Source organism: Rhopalosiphum padi, chromosome 2, assembly GCF_020882245.1.
Source record: "Rhopalosiphum padi isolate XX-2018 chromosome 2, ASM2088224v1, whole genome shotgun sequence".
NCBI lineage: Eukaryota > Metazoa > Arthropoda > Insecta > Hemiptera > Aphididae > Rhopalosiphum > Rhopalosiphum padi.
The window spans coordinates 6,055,093-6,073,888 of record NC_083598.1 but is presented as its reverse complement, the minus strand read 5'-3'; the positions used below and the strand labels follow the sequence as shown (position 1 = coordinate 6,073,888).

At 24.7% G+C, this 18,796-nt stretch overlaps 2 protein-coding genes across 3 annotated transcripts; one reads left to right on the top strand and one right to left on the bottom strand.

Moving 5' to 3' along the window:
- LOC132920177 (coiled-coil domain-containing protein 174) lies at positions 1-18,771 on the bottom strand. Its single transcript, XM_060982349.1, has 7 exons — positions 18,563-18,771; positions 17,706-17,914; positions 17,170-17,388; positions 16,166-16,470; positions 1,128-1,349; positions 928-1,065; positions 1-770 (listed from the first exon to the last, which is right to left on the bottom strand). Exons 1-7 carry the CDS (start codon positions 18,593-18,595, stop codon positions 229-231), a joined length of 1,668 nt encoding a protein of 555 aa, XP_060838332.1. The 5' UTR covers positions 18,596-18,771; the 3' UTR covers positions 1-228.
- Positions 8,733-14,777, top strand: LOC132920178 (uncharacterized). 2 transcript variants are annotated; one of them, XM_060982351.1, is made up of 4 exons: positions 8,733-9,009; positions 9,131-9,202; positions 13,525-13,734; positions 13,818-14,777. In XM_060982351.1, the coding sequence occupies exons 2-4, from the start codon at positions 9,145-9,147 to the stop codon at positions 14,174-14,176; spliced, it is 627 nt and encodes a 208-aa protein (XP_060838334.1). In that variant the 5' UTR covers positions 8,733-9,009; positions 9,131-9,144; the 3' UTR covers positions 14,177-14,777. The 2 variants fall into 2 exon arrangements, with proteins under 2 accessions (XP_060838334.1, XP_060838333.1); XM_060982350.1 differs by having other exon boundaries at positions 8,735-9,009; positions 9,113-9,202.
- Positions 18,772-18,796: the final 25 nt, after the last annotated feature.

Genomic DNA, 18,796 nt, shown 5'->3' with positions numbered 1-18,796 from the left:
TTTAATAACAAATTACCTTTTATTTTTTTATCTAAACAATTTTACATACCTATATAATAGTTTTCAATAATACCACTTGTGATATGATTGAAGATTTTACAAGTATACAGTTCTTAAGACATTTGTATAGTTATCATGTCACTAAATGGTTCAATATAAGTAACAAATCATATACATTATTATAACATAATATTTTTCATTGGGTAACATCTTGAAAACTATTTACCATCAATCATCATCATCATCGTCCACAATACCTCTGACTGATCGAGGTTTATTCATGTTTTTTACGTTTGAAAATCCTTTGGTAATAGAGTCCTGCATTTCATTAACACTAATAAAGTTGTCTTGTGCTTTTAGTCCTCGCCCACTTGGTCCATAATATTCGTAAGTTGGGGGCGGTGCGATTTCTGCTCCTTTCTTAAATTCAGTCGGTAATGGAATATTATCCAAATCGCTATCGTCGTCATAAGACGGTTTATTGTTAGTGGTCGTAGGTTCATCGTCCAACTCGTTGTGAATAAACTGTTTGAAGTTTCTCGACGTAATTGTACTCTGTTTGTTTGGATTATTCGGTGCAATGAACATATCCAACGACGGTCCAACCATGTCTTCGTTGTCGTCCTCGTCATCCTCATTATCGTCTTCGTCGACGTGTTGAAAGTTATTGGATCGGCTTTTGGGCACTTTCATGCCGTCGTCGTAATTCCACGCAAAATCCGGCTTCCTTTCGGCGCGTTGCTTTTCGTTCCACTCTTCTTGAGTCAACACTAAAACAATAAATGATCATAAAAGACAAATTATAAACACAATACGTCATAACTATATTAACAAGTACCCATATTCCATAATAATTACAATCTCGATGAGATAATTATAATTAAAATAAATATATCACAAAAAAATTTTTTAAAAAAACAAGCATACAAGGTTTTTGTAGTCCATCCTTTCCGTGGTCCCAAGGTCTGACATGAGCAGCTTTTCTCAACTTTTCGAATGCGCGTTCGGCGTCCATATCTTCGATAATTTCCGGAGACGGATCTTTTGGTGGCGGCGCTTCTTCGTCTAAAAATTATAAACCAAAATATTATTATTCAGTTACACCAGTGTGATGAACATAAATTTACCAGAGCTGGAGTCCATTGGAAGCCCAAGTTTTTCCTTTTTACGTCGCTTGATGGCCTTAAGTCGGATGGCCATCTGTGCAGCACGCTTTTCCTTGAGCTTTTGTACTGAAATTTGCGTGGTTTTAGTCTGTTCTCGAAGCTTTTTAAGTTCGGCTTGTTGGCGATGACGTTCTTTTTCGTCCGTTGAAAATGTATAATAACCAACACCGTGCTCCCGAACCTCTGTAAACGATATATTTTTAAATAGTAAGTACCTATTAAACTCCAAATTTTTATATCATAAAATATATTTTTAACTGCTATATTTATTGACGTTAAAAAATAAATACAAATACTAATGAATCCAGTCTCCGATCACATCTAATACAACTTGTGTAACCCTACAATAAATGATTTATATTCATTATAAAATTATATTTATGAAAATTATATTACCACCACTTGGAATACTCTTCAAAATAAATAGGTATAGGTAGTAGGTATAAGCATTGATCAAATATTCGTATATTTAATTAAAGATATCATTAATATTTTGGAGATGAGTAAATATGAAATCTCCAAGAAATAAATAAGCACAGTTTATAATTAATAATCTATCAATATTGTATAGAAGATATATATTTTTTGTAAATTATCACATACTCGTCATACTTTAATTAGTACTTAATGTTTTTTATAAGTTATTCTAGCGCTATAAAATAGAAAACCGTTAATTTATTATAATATAGAACAGCGAATGTTTTAATCTTATTTAATACAAATTTTGAAATGTGCAGTTCTCTTAAATTATGTACAACCAGTTAACATTAATTTATTAATTAGTATTACAATTATGAACGTTTATATTTTTTACAATTAATTTCACTTAATATTAAATAAGTTACACGACATGCACCGCTTCCATGTTAATATAATTATATTAGGACGTATTATTGTCAGTAATGTATTGCTAAACAATTCATGGTATATGATCTACGATTCTTTCACGTAGGTAGGTGATAAATGATAATAATAGAAACCTTATTATATAATCAAACATTTCTCTAAATATTAACTATGGATATTCTATTCAACTATACGAGAAGTTTGTACTTCAAGACATTAAGAAGGTCATATTTGAATAATTCTTGTAATATTTTTCCAAAAAAATCATGAGTATTCAGAGTATTGTACATCACCTATCATGTTTACAATAGACCAATTTAAATTCTCTGATGCTAAAAAAATTTACATCGAAATGTTCACGCATTATTATTTTGTAAAAGTTATAATATATAATATACAAATACCCACACACACACACATACCATACATTTTACTAGAATAAAGAAATAAAAATACTATTAGACATAATTTATTGAGTGTAAATTTTGGTGGTTTAGCATTTGGTTTTCAAAATATTTTTTGATTATCATTTTATATCTACAGCTTCTATTTTAATAATTACGCAAGCAAGTAAAATACGCATCAATTTACATAAACATCATATTAAACTGCTAGGGAGCCAGCTATAAACGGTCGATCACTAATTATTTTTCTTTTATTTATCAGAAATTATACGTCCAAGTTACAATAGAAATCGATTAACATAACACTGTATAACGTCATCACGACTTCTCGGTTAATACATCCAAATAGATTTAAATCTTAGTCGAATTCGAAATATATATATATATAATATACATATATATAGTTATACATCCATGGTATATATATAGTCGTCGTTATGAGTAAAAACAAAAATTGTATATAACGAGTGATTCGACGACCACAGATAGAAAATGCACTGGACTGGAAGCATATTATAAGAAATATAATACAGAATGAATCAACAAAAATGTTCACCCCTCTTTTATCCTTTAATAATGTTTTTATTCAGATTCTGATTTTAGAGATATTTAAGTATTTACTTGCAGATCATGTTTTAAAATATTTTTTTGTTTTTCTATGCCATTTAAGATTTAAGAAAAGGACAAACTCCTGTTGCAAATTTGCAATGATACAAACTTTTTTTTACAAATGAAAATTGCCTCTTTTACTCGACCATAGTTAACTACACTATTTTAAAATTTATATATTTTATTATTTGAATCAAAATTCGAAGTAGTAGGTAATTTCTGAGTTATTAAACTATATTATAGGTACTTTTATATAATAATTTACTCAATAGTACTTATTTTACTCCTATAATGTTTACAAATTACAAGTTTTTAAAATAGTAATATTAGGTACTGTTATTTTTATTTTTTAAATTATCATATCTATGTATTTTAAAACTATTATCATACATAGACCAAGACCATTATTTTTAATACCTACACGAGGTTTAATAACTAGGAAAGTAATCTTTATTTGAATTTCAATTTATATACTTACATCAATATTTTCATAAAAATTATCTGTTTAACAACTTATGGTTTATATTGTAACAGGTCGCTGTAAATTTTAATGGTATAACAAAAATCTAAGAATTTGAAAATATAGTCTTAGGGCTGCATACGAGTTGGTTCCCGAGTCATAATATATTTTTTTCAATATTTAGTCAAATATTCAACCTATTAGCGTAATCTAAGAGACACCACGATGAGGAGGTTGGCTGACAAGTTTCTCAAAAATGTTGTTCTTTTTAGTTTTTTTATATTTTGAAAATCATTCAATTTTTATTGTATTACATTATATTTTATTATTTATTAAAAAATATATTAGTTAAAAAAAATAATAATTAGGTAAAAATATTTAAAACACATAAAAATTGTTATCTGGTAATGAGATAACCAGTATACCGTGACATCACTTCTATCAAAAAAATGTGTTTTTCTCGGTTTGTTATGGATTTTATAGTCCCATTGTTCTTGCATTTAATATATGTTTTCGACTGCACTTCGAACAGCTCGCACATAACTCGTAATGAGTAATGACCCGGGAATCAACTAATACATAAAGTAGGTCGGGAATCAACTCACTTACTGCGGTATATAGGTGATACGAACGCCATCTCTGGAGCGTTAGTTACGTTATCGTAGTGGTATGACGTCCTTTTAAGAATTCTCAAAATAAGAATTTAAATAAATGTATATAATTAAAGGAAAAATTGAGTCTGGAGAATTCTATAGGTAAATTACTAGATAAATATATATTATAATTTATAAGCATTATTTATGACTACTACGAGTAATAACACTAATAACTATAAAGGACGGATGTTTATGCATTTGCAATATTTCCATATTTTTTCCCTTTAATAACATAAATTGCAGAGTAGAAAAAATTCGTTTTGTGATCTATAGAACACGAAAGTAAAATTGTTATGTTTACGTATAGTATATTCGCATAATTTGATCCATTTTTATTTCAAAGCATATTTTTATTTTATAAGAGCAATATTTGGTATCTTTAGGTTTTACTCGACGTTTAATATTAAATTATTATCTGTTTAAATTACTATTTTAGAAATTTTATCTTTATGGATAAATTTAATATTATCGATTGAAAGTACCTAATGAGTAATAACTAATACCTTTATATACATTATTTGACGCAATTAATATAATAAAAAGATAGGTTATAGGTAAGTGGGTACCTGCTGTACTTTGGGTGTTGAGTAGGTCACTATTATAAGTCTGTTAAATTTCAATTCAATAATATTATATAATTGTAAACGAAAACGATTCTGAGCAGAAATGGTCTATTAGCTTATACCACCAAGTTATGTTTTTTTATATAACTATTAAAGTCGTTTATTTAATTTAAAGTATTTAATCATTTTATATCATTTTTACCGAACATAGTACATTTATTATATTGTTATAATTTAATTATTATAATGCTAAATTATATTTATAATATATTATATCAACTTCTATAACTCAAAATTTAATAACATCTTTTTTAAAATACCAATACCGTAAATAGATTCATAGTAGCTAATAAATAGATGTTTTAAAATAATTTAAAAACCTTATTGTCTATAGCAAAATACATAGGTAATAATATAAAATACATAATAGTTTAAGTTCTCGCGAATAATGTTTTTAAATTATAACTAAATAATTGTCTTTATACATCTTTTTTAGATTTTATAATTTTAGTATGAACTACTTATGAATAATTGTATATTAAATTTTCAAAAATCCGATACAAAAAAAGTTTTTATGAATTTTTAACTACAAAATAGTTTTCAAGTTACGTCAAAAAAACAAAATCGATTTTGTCGGAAATTAGATTTGCGTAAAAATTACCGTTTTTCCTTAATGCTTTGTTTGTTTTTTTCCAATTAAAAATTAAGTACTGCAGACTACTGAGAATTTTTAAGTTTGACTTCTTTAAAGTACAAACCAGATTCAGTTCGATATATAGGTGCTAACCACTCCCATACTTGAAAATCAAAGTATTTTAACGACAACTTATCGTGTACTCATACACACACACAAACGCATCATGATTAAATTTATGTAAAAAAGGGCTCAGCCCGTAAAAATATAAAATATAAATCAATACATGCATTGCTCAACTCAGAATCTAAAAATGTAGAACAACTAGAACAAGGTCTTATAACTTATAAGTAATCTAAACAATAAAACAAATGTTGTGTTTAAAAAATTTCAAAAAGATAGCAAAGGTTTTGGTGTTCTATGTGTACTATTTCAAACAATTTAAATGGTAAATATAATAATATAATAACACTATATTAAAACAGAAGAAAACTTAACGCCTAATGATTTAACTTATTTTAAATACGTACTTATTACATCTGTAGATGTTAAGTTAAGTTTTTCCAAGTATATACATTATTTTGAGAGATAGGGGTTCTATGCACTTCGAAAATATTTCAAAAACTATGATTATACAATGTAATGCACATTTAAATAAATAAAACAAAATAAATTTTACATTAATTAAAAAAAATTAATAATAATTTTAATTTATTTTTTCAGATTAAATGAACAATAAAAAAAATTATAATTTAGTAAAAATACATCATTTTTTTTAAAATTATAATAATTAATTATCTATTTTATTTATATTTTAATTTTTAACAGTTTTAATAAATATTTTTTAGGATAGGTATTTTGATTTTTTTACAAATATTTTTATATTTTTTTATGCATATAATAACGTTTTATCAGACATATTTATACAATTTTATATAGGAGATATTATATTATTTGCATGAACATCCGCCCTTTGGTAATAACCATTGAACCATACCATAATTTAATCTAAGACATGGAATTTGTTGCTTAAAGATTTAAACTTGATATTATTATAAATAAATATACATTGTTGTCTTGCGATTATGTGTTGTCGTTTAATACGGTAATAGGTTGAATATAGTATGAACAATATAATTTTATGATAATCATTACTTATAATAAAAATTTATAAAAATACTAAAATTTTAATTTGTATAAAGGCTGCAGCAAAAGTCTAAAATTTTATAATATTATAATACTAACATTACTAACGGCTTCAGTATACAAAGCTTATGAGGGATCCTAGTAAAGGCTTTCCTATACAACAAATTATCAGCCCTCTCAAGTAAAATCATATCTACGTTTGCATTGCTACACTGTAGCTGCACTACAAATTACAATATTATATTTATATATAGTAATATGGATAAAGTGTAAATATAAGGATTGTGGTGCGTGTATCGTGAAAATTTTCATTGACATTTCTTTTAAATAATATATAGCTATGATACGCCTACGCGAGACATTGTACAATGAAAAACAGAAAATTGACAACCTCTCTCCCCTCTTTGTCTACAAACTGTTATCTACCTATACGACCATTCTCTCACAAACAATAGGTACTCTTCTATCGTATTCCAACGTGTTTTACACTTTTACAACATCATGAATCATAACTGTTGTACCTATATACATTAAAAACATAACACAAAACGTATGTATTGGATTTACAATGATGTTATTTTGTTAGACACTTTTTCATTAAGGGAATTATATATAGCTCCAAAACATTTACACACCTTGTATTTATTTATTTATTTATTTATACCCTGCGAATCCCCGCCAGATAAAACTCAGAAAAAAGTATAGTGTTTATAACAATTTCAAATTATACAAGTTTAACTAATATAAATACATAGTTTTAAAATATGTATAAATTATATATTAAAAGATTTAAAAGATTCAATAATATCACGTTAATATTAACTAACGCACTCAATAATCGAATGAAATTATCGTAAACTGTAAAATATTAAGTTTTAAACTTTATTGAAAAACTTCAAAATAAATTTATATAACTATTTAAAATATCAAAAGAATTTTATTTTTTAAATTTGATATTCAGTCTATATTGTATACTTAGAGATTTTCTCAGCGTATAACTTCCAGGTATTTGTGTTTTACTTAAAATCTATACTAATATTTATATTTTATAATAACACGTGCTCTCGAAAAATATCGAACAACTTTTACACCGAGCATTTTAATTTTTTTTTCAGAGCTCTGCATTGATTGACCATTGCTTTCAAAGTTTAAACACAAAATAGTATTATCCTGCGATGAGTTGAACAATATTTAACGAGACGACTGCCCAACACCCGACATTTGCTGTAGTATTCTGTCAATAACATTTTTAACTTGAAATAATTATAGGCTAAAATACTATTTATGCTTTTTTCGGGAATAAAATTTATTTTTATAATTTGTTTTAGTTTTTATATTTAGTTATAATATTCAATCAAAGAGACTAATGGAAGAAATTTCAAATTATTTTGTATACAGCTCAATATTCATTATGATCCAAGATCCAACAACCTACGCGTCAGTAATCAACCTTAAATTTAAGATTTTTCTATTTTTTTGCAGTATAACAATTAAGTATTTTAAATTAACCTATATACCAAATACCGATCCCACATGATTTTTGTATAGGATCTAAAATAGACGGACCAATTCCAAAATAATATATAAACAATAGTAAAAAGTAATAAAAATAGAATTATTCTTATAAAAAACTTTATTACTATAACACTATTTTAATAGCCGACATTAAATAACACACATCCGTGTACATGAATTATACTATAATATTTTATTACCTAATTATACCTATTATATTATAATTTATACATAGGTGAACCTATGTTTTTTTTTAATTTTACTTAGAATTGTATCGAGGAGTCCGAATAAGAAGTTTAATACCTATAAATAATTATTGTCTGGTGATAAAATAATAATAAAGCTCAATATTACTCAATCGATATATTATTAAACTTCGGTACTAATATATACATAATTAATTATGAATAGTGGACGGACTATAATGCAAACAATAATATATTATTACATAGACTATAGTCGCATAGTGCGGTGTTTCGTATACATCTTCAGAACTTTTAAAAATTATCTCATTACTTACTTCGTTCCCCTTATATAGGAAGAACAAAATAATTTATGGCGAACCATTTGGCATTTAACAATTTATATATATACATACACACGAAACGAAAGATAAATGTGGTCCTAGGCTCCGGTAGACTTTACATTTATCCGGGTCTTTTTTTTCTTTTTTTAATTGATCGTTTGCGTAACAGTATAATATACGCAAACCCCGCGAGATGGTGTGCCCTCACGGTCAGTTGTAGATGTATAATAATAATAATATTATTATATAGGAAACGACGAGAGGGAGCGCGAGCCAGCCAGAGACGTTCTCTCGCATTCTGACCTAAGCAGTGCGAACCGCGCGACTATGTTCGATATTGTTACATTGTTTTCGGTAAATGAACGTTATAATACAGGATAATACCTACATCGATTTTTTTTTTATATTCACAGATCGCTCGTAGATCACGTTTATACAACTACACAAGACGGCAATCAATTATATTTATAGCCACACCACACGGGTAGTTAAAAAAAAAAATTATTTTAGTTTTGTGGTCAGAATCGATTTTAATCCAATAATTTTTATAAATTTGTTTATGTAAACCTACTGAAAATGTGATGCCGTTTTCATTTTATCAATAGTATTTTTTTTAAACATGTCTGTTGGTTATCCGCGATGGACGAAAACTACGATGGTTTGCTTTTTCGTAATCGGTAAGTTTAAGTAAAATATATAATATTATTGGCTCTGTATTTTAGATACTTGTATTACAGTCGTATTTGATTGCATGAATTATAAAGAACTCAATAATATATAAAAATCATTGCATTTATTAATAAATAGAAACTTAATATATATATATTCAAAATTGTATACATTTAAGAATTCTGTAAACGTATTTACCTATTTATCACTGTCATTCATACTTTTGGCATAAAAAATGAAATGAGATGAGATAGGCTGATGGCCAAATTCAACAAATAAATCATTAAAATTATAAACAACTAAAAGTTTAAAAGAAATATTAATTGTATACTTTCATTGAACTAAAAATTATGATAATAAATATGCATTTGCTCTAAAATTGTTAAACCCACTAGAATTTATAAAGTTAATTTTGAATATTATTATGCAATTAGGGAAGTAATTAGTTAATTATGACACTGCTCGTTAATTTTTCGAATTCCTTTTAATTATACATGAATATGTTAATATTGCAGTTATTTTCGATTATTAGTACATAAATAAATCTTAATCGAGAAAAATCTTTAGTAAATAACCATATAATTATGTGTATACATTTTTCCATATAAAATCATATATTTTAACTTTAAAGAATATTAAAAAGCATATTTTACAAAATATATATGAGTCATGTATAGACATATAATATAAGCTATAAAGTAATAATGTATAGTTTAATATTACTAGTATTAGTATTAGTCAAGTATATAGTATTAAGTAAGCACCTCTGTAAAAATAAAAATAAACGAAATTATTGATTAAAATTATTAATACTAACTACTGAAATTACAACTTGTTAAGTTGTTTTAATTTCATTTGTTAGATTAGATTGGAAATAATCTATAAAGTAAAACATAAATTCAATTTTACGCACGTTTAAAATCTAAATACAAAAAGACTAATTAAATTATGAATATATTAAAGGTCATTCTACTTTCATTACATAACTATAATAATATAATACAAATCATATTGTATTTACTGAGTTTTAAATGTTTTAATATTTTTATGAACAGTATAATTATATTACTACTAATAATATAATAATAAAATATTTCGTTAATATTCACCTCGAAAAAAATAGATAAACTAAATAGTAAATACTAATACATATTTCAGTTAAAATATAAAATATATTGAAAATATAGTTTGTCATTTAACTAACTAGTAACTTCATAAAATGAATTTATACTCAAATTAATAGATATAGGTAGATAGTTGATATTATTTTAATTTAATGCGTTATAATACAATTGTTTTAGTGGATAAGACGGATAAGTTATACTCGTAGGTTCAAAGGATTGAAATTAGATGAGGATAACTTAATGAAAAAGTTACAATATATTTTTCTTATAACTTAATCTGCAAATTTATTTATAATAATTAATAAGCATAAGTGAATAGGTAATAAATGGTCACAAAAGACATGTTAGAATAAATTATTTAGCAACAACATTTTTCAAGTGATTTTTTTTTTGTATTTTTTATGTAAATTCTCTATTGCAACAATAATAAGTAAACACGATAACATAATTTTTTTATTAAAAACTATGGTCTATCTGTAGCACAGACATTTTATTTTATTTTACGAGCTTAGCCCTTTGAAAAAAGTAAACATATACATTTAACAGTATATAGTACATTATCTAACTCAAAATAAGTAAAATAGTGCCAATAATGAGTAGTAGAGTTGTATGGGACATATATTATATAACCAATAATAGGTATAACGAATTTTTTTCATTCCTAATTATTATAAAAATTAATCTTTTTTCTAAAATATTATAGATAGACATATTCTTGATATTATTTACATGAATATCCAACATAGTAACATTCTTTATTAAAAAATATTTATAATATATAACATGCATAACAATACTTTTAAAATTGCAATAACAATATTTGTTGTATAATGGAACGTTTAGATTTTAAATTATTTAATAGTTAATACTCAATAGTTGCGTAAAGTTTGAACAAAAATAATGTTTTGATTCAATACGAAATGTCTAACGAAATAGATAATTCATTCTAAATAAAGAAAAAAGAAATAGTACGTACATTTTCAATTTAATTTCGTTCCACACAGTTTGAAATATGTGTGAAAAAAACAATATATTATTCAAAATGTTTACAGGTTGTACGCAAGACGCTATACATGTCATGTCATAAAATGACAGAAAAAAAATCACACTAAATCGTGACAGGAACGTTTTATTATTTTATATAAAAAAAAAATTAAATTGACAATGTTTGTACTACCATTTCTCTTTTATCGCAGTTATCGAAGGTTATGTAGTTTTTATTTTACTACACATAATACATATGAATATCTTATACCTATTAGTCATATAGACATCGATTATACTTAAACCACATATAGTTTGAGACTGGAGCCTAAAAGATTGTCATCTGATATATTACGTCAAACACAAAAAAAAAAGTTCTATCTAAAAGAAACAATTGTCTAAGAAAAGTTTTAAAAGTTAAATCCAAAGTTGTAACTTTTAGTCTGTATATAAAGATACAATTTTCGGAAATAATATGATATCTTATACATTATGATTTATGAGTTTAACATGAGCTAACAACATCAAATAATACATTCAGTGAATAAGCATAGTTATTTACGTAAGGCAAATATAGTTTTGTAATACTTCATTATTATTTGTAACTGTTAAGCTGTAATAATTTTATATTGGTAGCTTTAATAAAAATAAAAAAATTAATTTTATCAAATATTATTAAATATAATCTATAGATAATGTAGAAAAATATATACATTTGTATCAAAAAATAGTACACGTCATATAGAATTGATCTATTGCCAAAACTTAAAAAAAAGATATAATAATAAATACTAATTTTTTAATAAATAAATTATGTGATAAGTATTTACTATTTATACGTTATTTCTATTAATAAATAAAATAAAATATACATAATATTGTTTTGAAAATTAATTTAATCGTACGAATTAGAAAATATTAATATAATAATTGCATACATCAATAACTGTTTCTTAAACAACGTAATGAATGCAATATAAATGACAAGTTTAAATTTTTAAAAACATGCATTTCATAAATGTGTTAGTTTAAGTGTATATAACTATAATTATTTAAAATTCTCGTGGGAGAAAAATAATAAGGAGTTATTATTAATGTTATTATAACGTGTGAATGGGCAACACGCTGAATTCCAAATAAACATTTTGAACTATAAAATGTTTTTTTAACGCTTACGAATCATCCGTGGAACTCAGTTTTCAATAGACGATAGTAGGTATATATATTTATTTAACATCATCATTCATGTTTACGGAATTTTATTTATTGACTGTTTTGTCCGGTATTTATAAAAGCGAATTAATTTGCGTGGGATCCAGGAACATCGTAAATCTAGTTATTACCATTCTTTTTTTTCAATTCGACATAGTAGAATAATTATATATTGACGAATTAAAATAAAATCCAAATTTGTGAAATAATGGAATTTCAAGTTATTTTAAAGAACAATAATAATGATAATACGCTTAATACAGTTTAAATTACTATATAATATTACTTATAAGTTATAACTTAACATAACCCGGATTTATTATTAAATTTAGAATAAAAATGTTACTCGTTAAAGAAAATATTTTAGTATATCTACATTTTGTTTAAATTTTCAAATTAATATTACAGACTATATTATTACGGTATTACGATAGTATACAGTTCTCATTTTTATAATTGTAGTTGGCTACCTAAATACTAAGTCATTAAACCAATTGGCCATAACACGACACCCTCGGTCCGTTAAAATACGAGTTCAATGAGTCAGCCTTTTCGTGACTATATATCGTGTTTTAAAATCTAGCAAAAAATAATAAATGGGTTTTTCATTCACTAGGCTGTTGTCAACAATATCTTTTGTAATAAAATACAATTTATACGAATTCTATATACAAGTAAATCATCATCATGTAGTCTAATGATGCGTGAACCAAACATATTATACATGGTAGAGTAGTAAAATCTTCACAGGGAATTTTTTTTTTTTTTTTTACATTTTAAATTAACCCAAATATAAAGAAAAATTGGAAAATGTTTAATTTAATACTTTATCTATTGTAAAAATAGTAAACATTTTATTCTTTAAAAAAAAAAAAAACAGTAAAGTAAAAAAAGTATTATAGATATTATCATTTGGATTCAACAATTTTTTTTTTATTAGCATGATTACTAATAATTTTAATACTTTGTCTTAATTTATGTATTGATAATTTGTAATAATTTAATTATAGGTCTAACTTATTCGGCATCCATAAAAAAAGACATGACATGTTATGTATGTACACCAAATCAAATTTCTGATATCACAGAAGCTTCAGAAATCTCTATTACGTTTTCAAATTATGACATTGAAACTATACCAACTTGTGGTTCAAATGCTGCAATCAATTTTACATTAAAATGTCCAGAAGGATATAAAGGATGTCTAACCAAAACTTATGGTAATGCATTTAGTTTAGTTTCAATAATTATTATTCATTAATTTTATGAATTTTTAATTTAATTTAATTTTGATATTTTAAAGGTAAAAGTATTCTGAAATCTTGCAACGAGTATCCCATTACTGACTGTAAAACAGCAAATAATGTGAAATATTGTTTTTGTGCTAAAACTTTATGTAATGATGCAACAATCTTAAATCCAGTTCCAATTTCAACAGATGATGAAGATTTAGACCAATCATCAGAAGATGGGAGTGGGTTATTTGATGATTTGACGCAATTAGATAAACATAAATACTCCAATAAAATTATTAACGCTACAGTAATATTAAATACATCTATGAACAATAATTCATTTACAAAGGCATCAGCTGATAAATTATTGCTGCCTAAATGTATTTATATTTTAAGTTTAATATTCATAACCTATAAAGCTGTATAATATTATAAGTTTAGCCTTATATTATAAGGCTATAAGCCTTTTTAAAATAGTCACATACTTATAACATTGCAAATAATAGTGATATATTTTAATAAAATCATGAAATATGGATGTATTATATTTTAAATATAATTGGTTAACGTTCCTTGTAATTTTTAAATTTTTAATTAAATAATAAAATTGTCCTTAAAATTAACTACTTAATCTATTACAATTAACATACTTTAAATATTTTTCTCCTTTATTATTGTTATATACAAATTTAAATTTTACAATTAATATAATCTACACTTAATATGAGCTTGAATTAAACAAAAATTGTTTTTATAATAAATAATGAATAAATCACTATTTAGTGTAAAAGTGAGCGTAGAAACTGGGCTAAGTATTCAGTCTATATATTAGTTTGTAAATAATGCATTTTTATAGATATAGATATTAACTTTTTTTTTTATAAAATTGTTCCTACTTAATATAATATTCTTTTATTTATAATAATATATAAAAGTATGTGATCTTTAATTTTATATAATATTTATCTATTTTGTAGTTATATGTTATAAAATTATGTTTACTTAAATAAAAATATAAAATACAGTTATATTGTACTGTTTAAAATATTTTGAAACTACAATGCTAAAATGTTATGACTAGGGCTCAGAAGTTGATGCATTTTGCATTTTTTTTTGGAATTTATTAGACAATGCTCTATAGGCCACAAATGTGTTTCATTAGCATGTGAATCTGAACAACTAATTTTTATTTTGCATTTTTTGGTGTTTATTACTTTTTAAGTCATTTTTTGATATTTTTAGGTCATTGTCCCACATTTTTAGTCATTTTTACTGATTTCACATTAGTTTACTTTTTATTGTTTCTTGTCAACCATCATGCCGATAACTTACTTTTACTATTTTATATTACATACTTTGAAACTTCAAACTAAAAGTTACAGTTAGAACTATGATGACAAATATAATATTTATAGCCATTTCCCAAACTATAAACTATGATTTCTTCCTTATTATGAATATATTCTAATGTTGTTAACCCTATAGCATTTATAACCTGTATCATAGGCGTGTCTAGACCTTATTCGCAGGTTGTGCATAACAATGGCATATCCAAGAGGATGGGATTATTGCACTAGAATTATTTATTATTATTATTATTAATTATCATTTTATAGTCTTATAAATATTACAAGTCTACATGATAAAAATTTAAAAAAATAAACCTATATGAAATCAGAAACTGAGAAAAAAATAAGGTTATGCACAACAAATAATAATGTAAGATCAAATTTCGCAGGTCATGCCAGTGCAGGACAGGCAAGACCCGTAAACACGCCTATGACCTGTATTAATATTTAACAAGAAGCTAAAATAACTTTCTGCTGGCCAATCCAAGTGGCAAGTTTGATTATTATTTTCCATCAATTATGTGTTGAAATATATAAAGTTTATATTATTAACCTATGACTTAATATATTCTATTGAGTATCAGAATACATATCAATAGGTATCGATTTTTATAAAATTATTATTATATTTTAATCATAATCCATATTAAATATATTTTATTGAAATTAATTATGTATAGCTATATTATTTTATACCATAACTAAAATTGAATTTACATTTTTTTTTTCAATAATTTTGTACAACCATCTGGTTATAATTATGGTATACCCAAAATGTATTTGATATGGACAAAATATTTAGGCTATTTCTCAAAAATGTTTGCAATAAAACTTCAATTATTATTGTTTATAGGTATACTTTGATTGATAGGTTTGCTTATGTAATAAGAATTACAACTGCTTTTTGAAATTATTTTTTGAAAGAGTGATGAAGGTAATTAATTGTGTCTGCAATTTGTATATTACATGAGATAAGTTATATCCACAAATCACATAATTATCATTACTTAATCCAAAACTAGGAAATACTATTCTAAATCTAAAAAATATTGTTTTTTTTGACTCACCATCAAATCGTATATCTTCATAATGAATGTCAGTCCGTTGGGCTAATTTTTGTTCTTCTTCTTCCCATTTGAGACGCAATTGTTCTCTACGCATATCTGATGAAACAAGTTCTGATATTTCTTCTGGATTCCTACCTTCTTTTACAAATGTTTGTTTAGTTATAGGTGTTTGTTGTTTTATTTCATTAGGTGGTGGTGATGGTGGTTCTAATTCTTTTTCAATCCTTTGATCTCTTTTTTTAAAAAATTCTAGATCCGTTTTTAAACATCTTCTAGTACGCCCAAAAAAATCTGTATAATCTATCCTAATAAAATAAAATTGTACACACAATTGTAAAATTGAATTTTTAAATAATAATATACATAAGTACATAACAAATATATAGGATGATTATTTTACATAATATAATATACAGTGAAACCTCCACTAACGAACACCTCCCAATAGCGGACATTTTTGGGGGAACGTGGACATTTTCACTACTTTTCAATAGCAAAACTTCCGAATAACGGACATTATTTTAATAGTGAGTTTTTAAAATAATGGTAAGTCCCTAATCTTTATTTGAAAATAATACGTATTCACATTTGTATGTATTCTCGTATTACTATTGAGATTGCACAAAAATGGTGTAATTATAAACAGACAAAGCTCACCGATTTTTTCAAACAAAAATAATTTAAAAATACATATACATAATTTTGATTTTGATTGTAAAAATATACTTTAAGTAATAATAATTAATAATAATTTGTAAAAATATAAAAATGTAATAATTTACAATAAATAAGTAATAAGTAATAACATTATACATACTTAGTACATTATTATACAAATAAATTTCAAAAATGTATCCTCTCTGAATAACAAACACTTAATAACGGACAAAATTTTGGTGACCGCTATTCAGAGGTTTCATTGTAGAATTATTTAACCATTTAAAATAACCAAACACCTCAATTTAAAAATAAATATCCTATTTAAAATTATCAATTCAATTTACCAATCATCATCAGCTCCTGAATCATATTTATCTAAATCTGCATCGGGGTCAGATTTTTCTTGCTCCTTATCATTTTCTTTTGTGGAAGATACAGGATAAGTAGTTTTATTTTCAGTAACTTTTTGTTTAAAATCAACTAAAAATGTTTTATCTTGTTCACTTACCATTTCACCTTTGACTAGTTTGTCATACAGTTTTGCTTTCATAGTTAAGACATCTCTAATAAAACAACATAAAATATTATAATTAATTGCAGAAAATTTCAAATTACAATATAATATTATAGTACAGTTTACACTATTCAGGTTAATATTAAACTAAGTGGTCTATTAAAACTTGTCGCGTCGGTGCATGTCAATTGCATTTATGATTCTCTGTATACTTAGCGACAACACTGACATCAATGATAGAAAAATAACATTAGTTTGGGAGGTATGACAGTGATCCATGTCTCAGTCTAAGTGCACAAATGTGTTTCAATCTTAACCTGAATATAATATAGATACCAAATACAATAAATTTTACTAATAAATTACCTTGATTTTTTTAAACTATTTTCAACATCTGGTGTATATTCTTCTTCTAAATCTTTAGCGTTTCGTTTTTCAACGCCTTCATTAGACTGAAGAAGACATGATGGTGTCTTAGCACCAGGTAAAGGTCGAATAAATGTATCACCAGAAAAACTTTTTGCTTTATTTGCTTCATCTTGTTTGCGTAAAAGTTCTGCTTTTAAACTTACAAGCTAAAATATAAAATATGTTACAAATTACAAATTAAACAGTATTCTTTGAGTATACTTTTTATACTATATAGATAATAATTGAGAATTGTTTAATAGTTGTTACTTATGTAAACGCAACAATAAGATATATGTATATAAAATATATTCAAAAAAACCAAGAGGAACTCAGTTTATTACTTATTATTTACAATAAAAATACATTCAAATTTGTCAATAACAATTATTAATAAACATCCTTAAACACCTTCAAGTTATACAGAATATAACATTTCTTATGACAACAAATCAATATAATAATTCAGGAATTTGAATAGGCAGTAGGTTTGTATGATGTAATAAATCAATTATTTAATGTTAATTAAGTAAAGAATTTTTAATACTAGTAAATAGACAGCTAATATAATATTATACAGTAGAACAAATGAAGTTATTAAAATATTAAAAATAGCCAGTAAGTAAATAAAAAATATAATTATTTAATGTAAGTATTTAAATTGATAACTAAATATTTTATTTATTTTGGATTATCTAGAAATCATATTAAAATATCTTTCCATACAAATTGTTTTAAAATCAAATTACATCACTCAATTAAAAATAAATAAATAACTTTTGTTATTTAACCTATGACCTATGTTCTTTACTTACGGATGCTTTACAAATATCTAAAGATTTGCTCATAATTTGTAGTTGATTTGAAAATTTATTATGAACCAATAAATAAAAAAATTAACCAGTAAAAAAAATAAATTTCATTAAACTATAATGAATTTAGCCATTTATAAAAAAAATGATAACATAGGTAACACAAAGTATTTTAAAATTTAAATAATTCCAATTTCCAATCATGGATAGCCATAGGTAATACATAAATTTCAATTT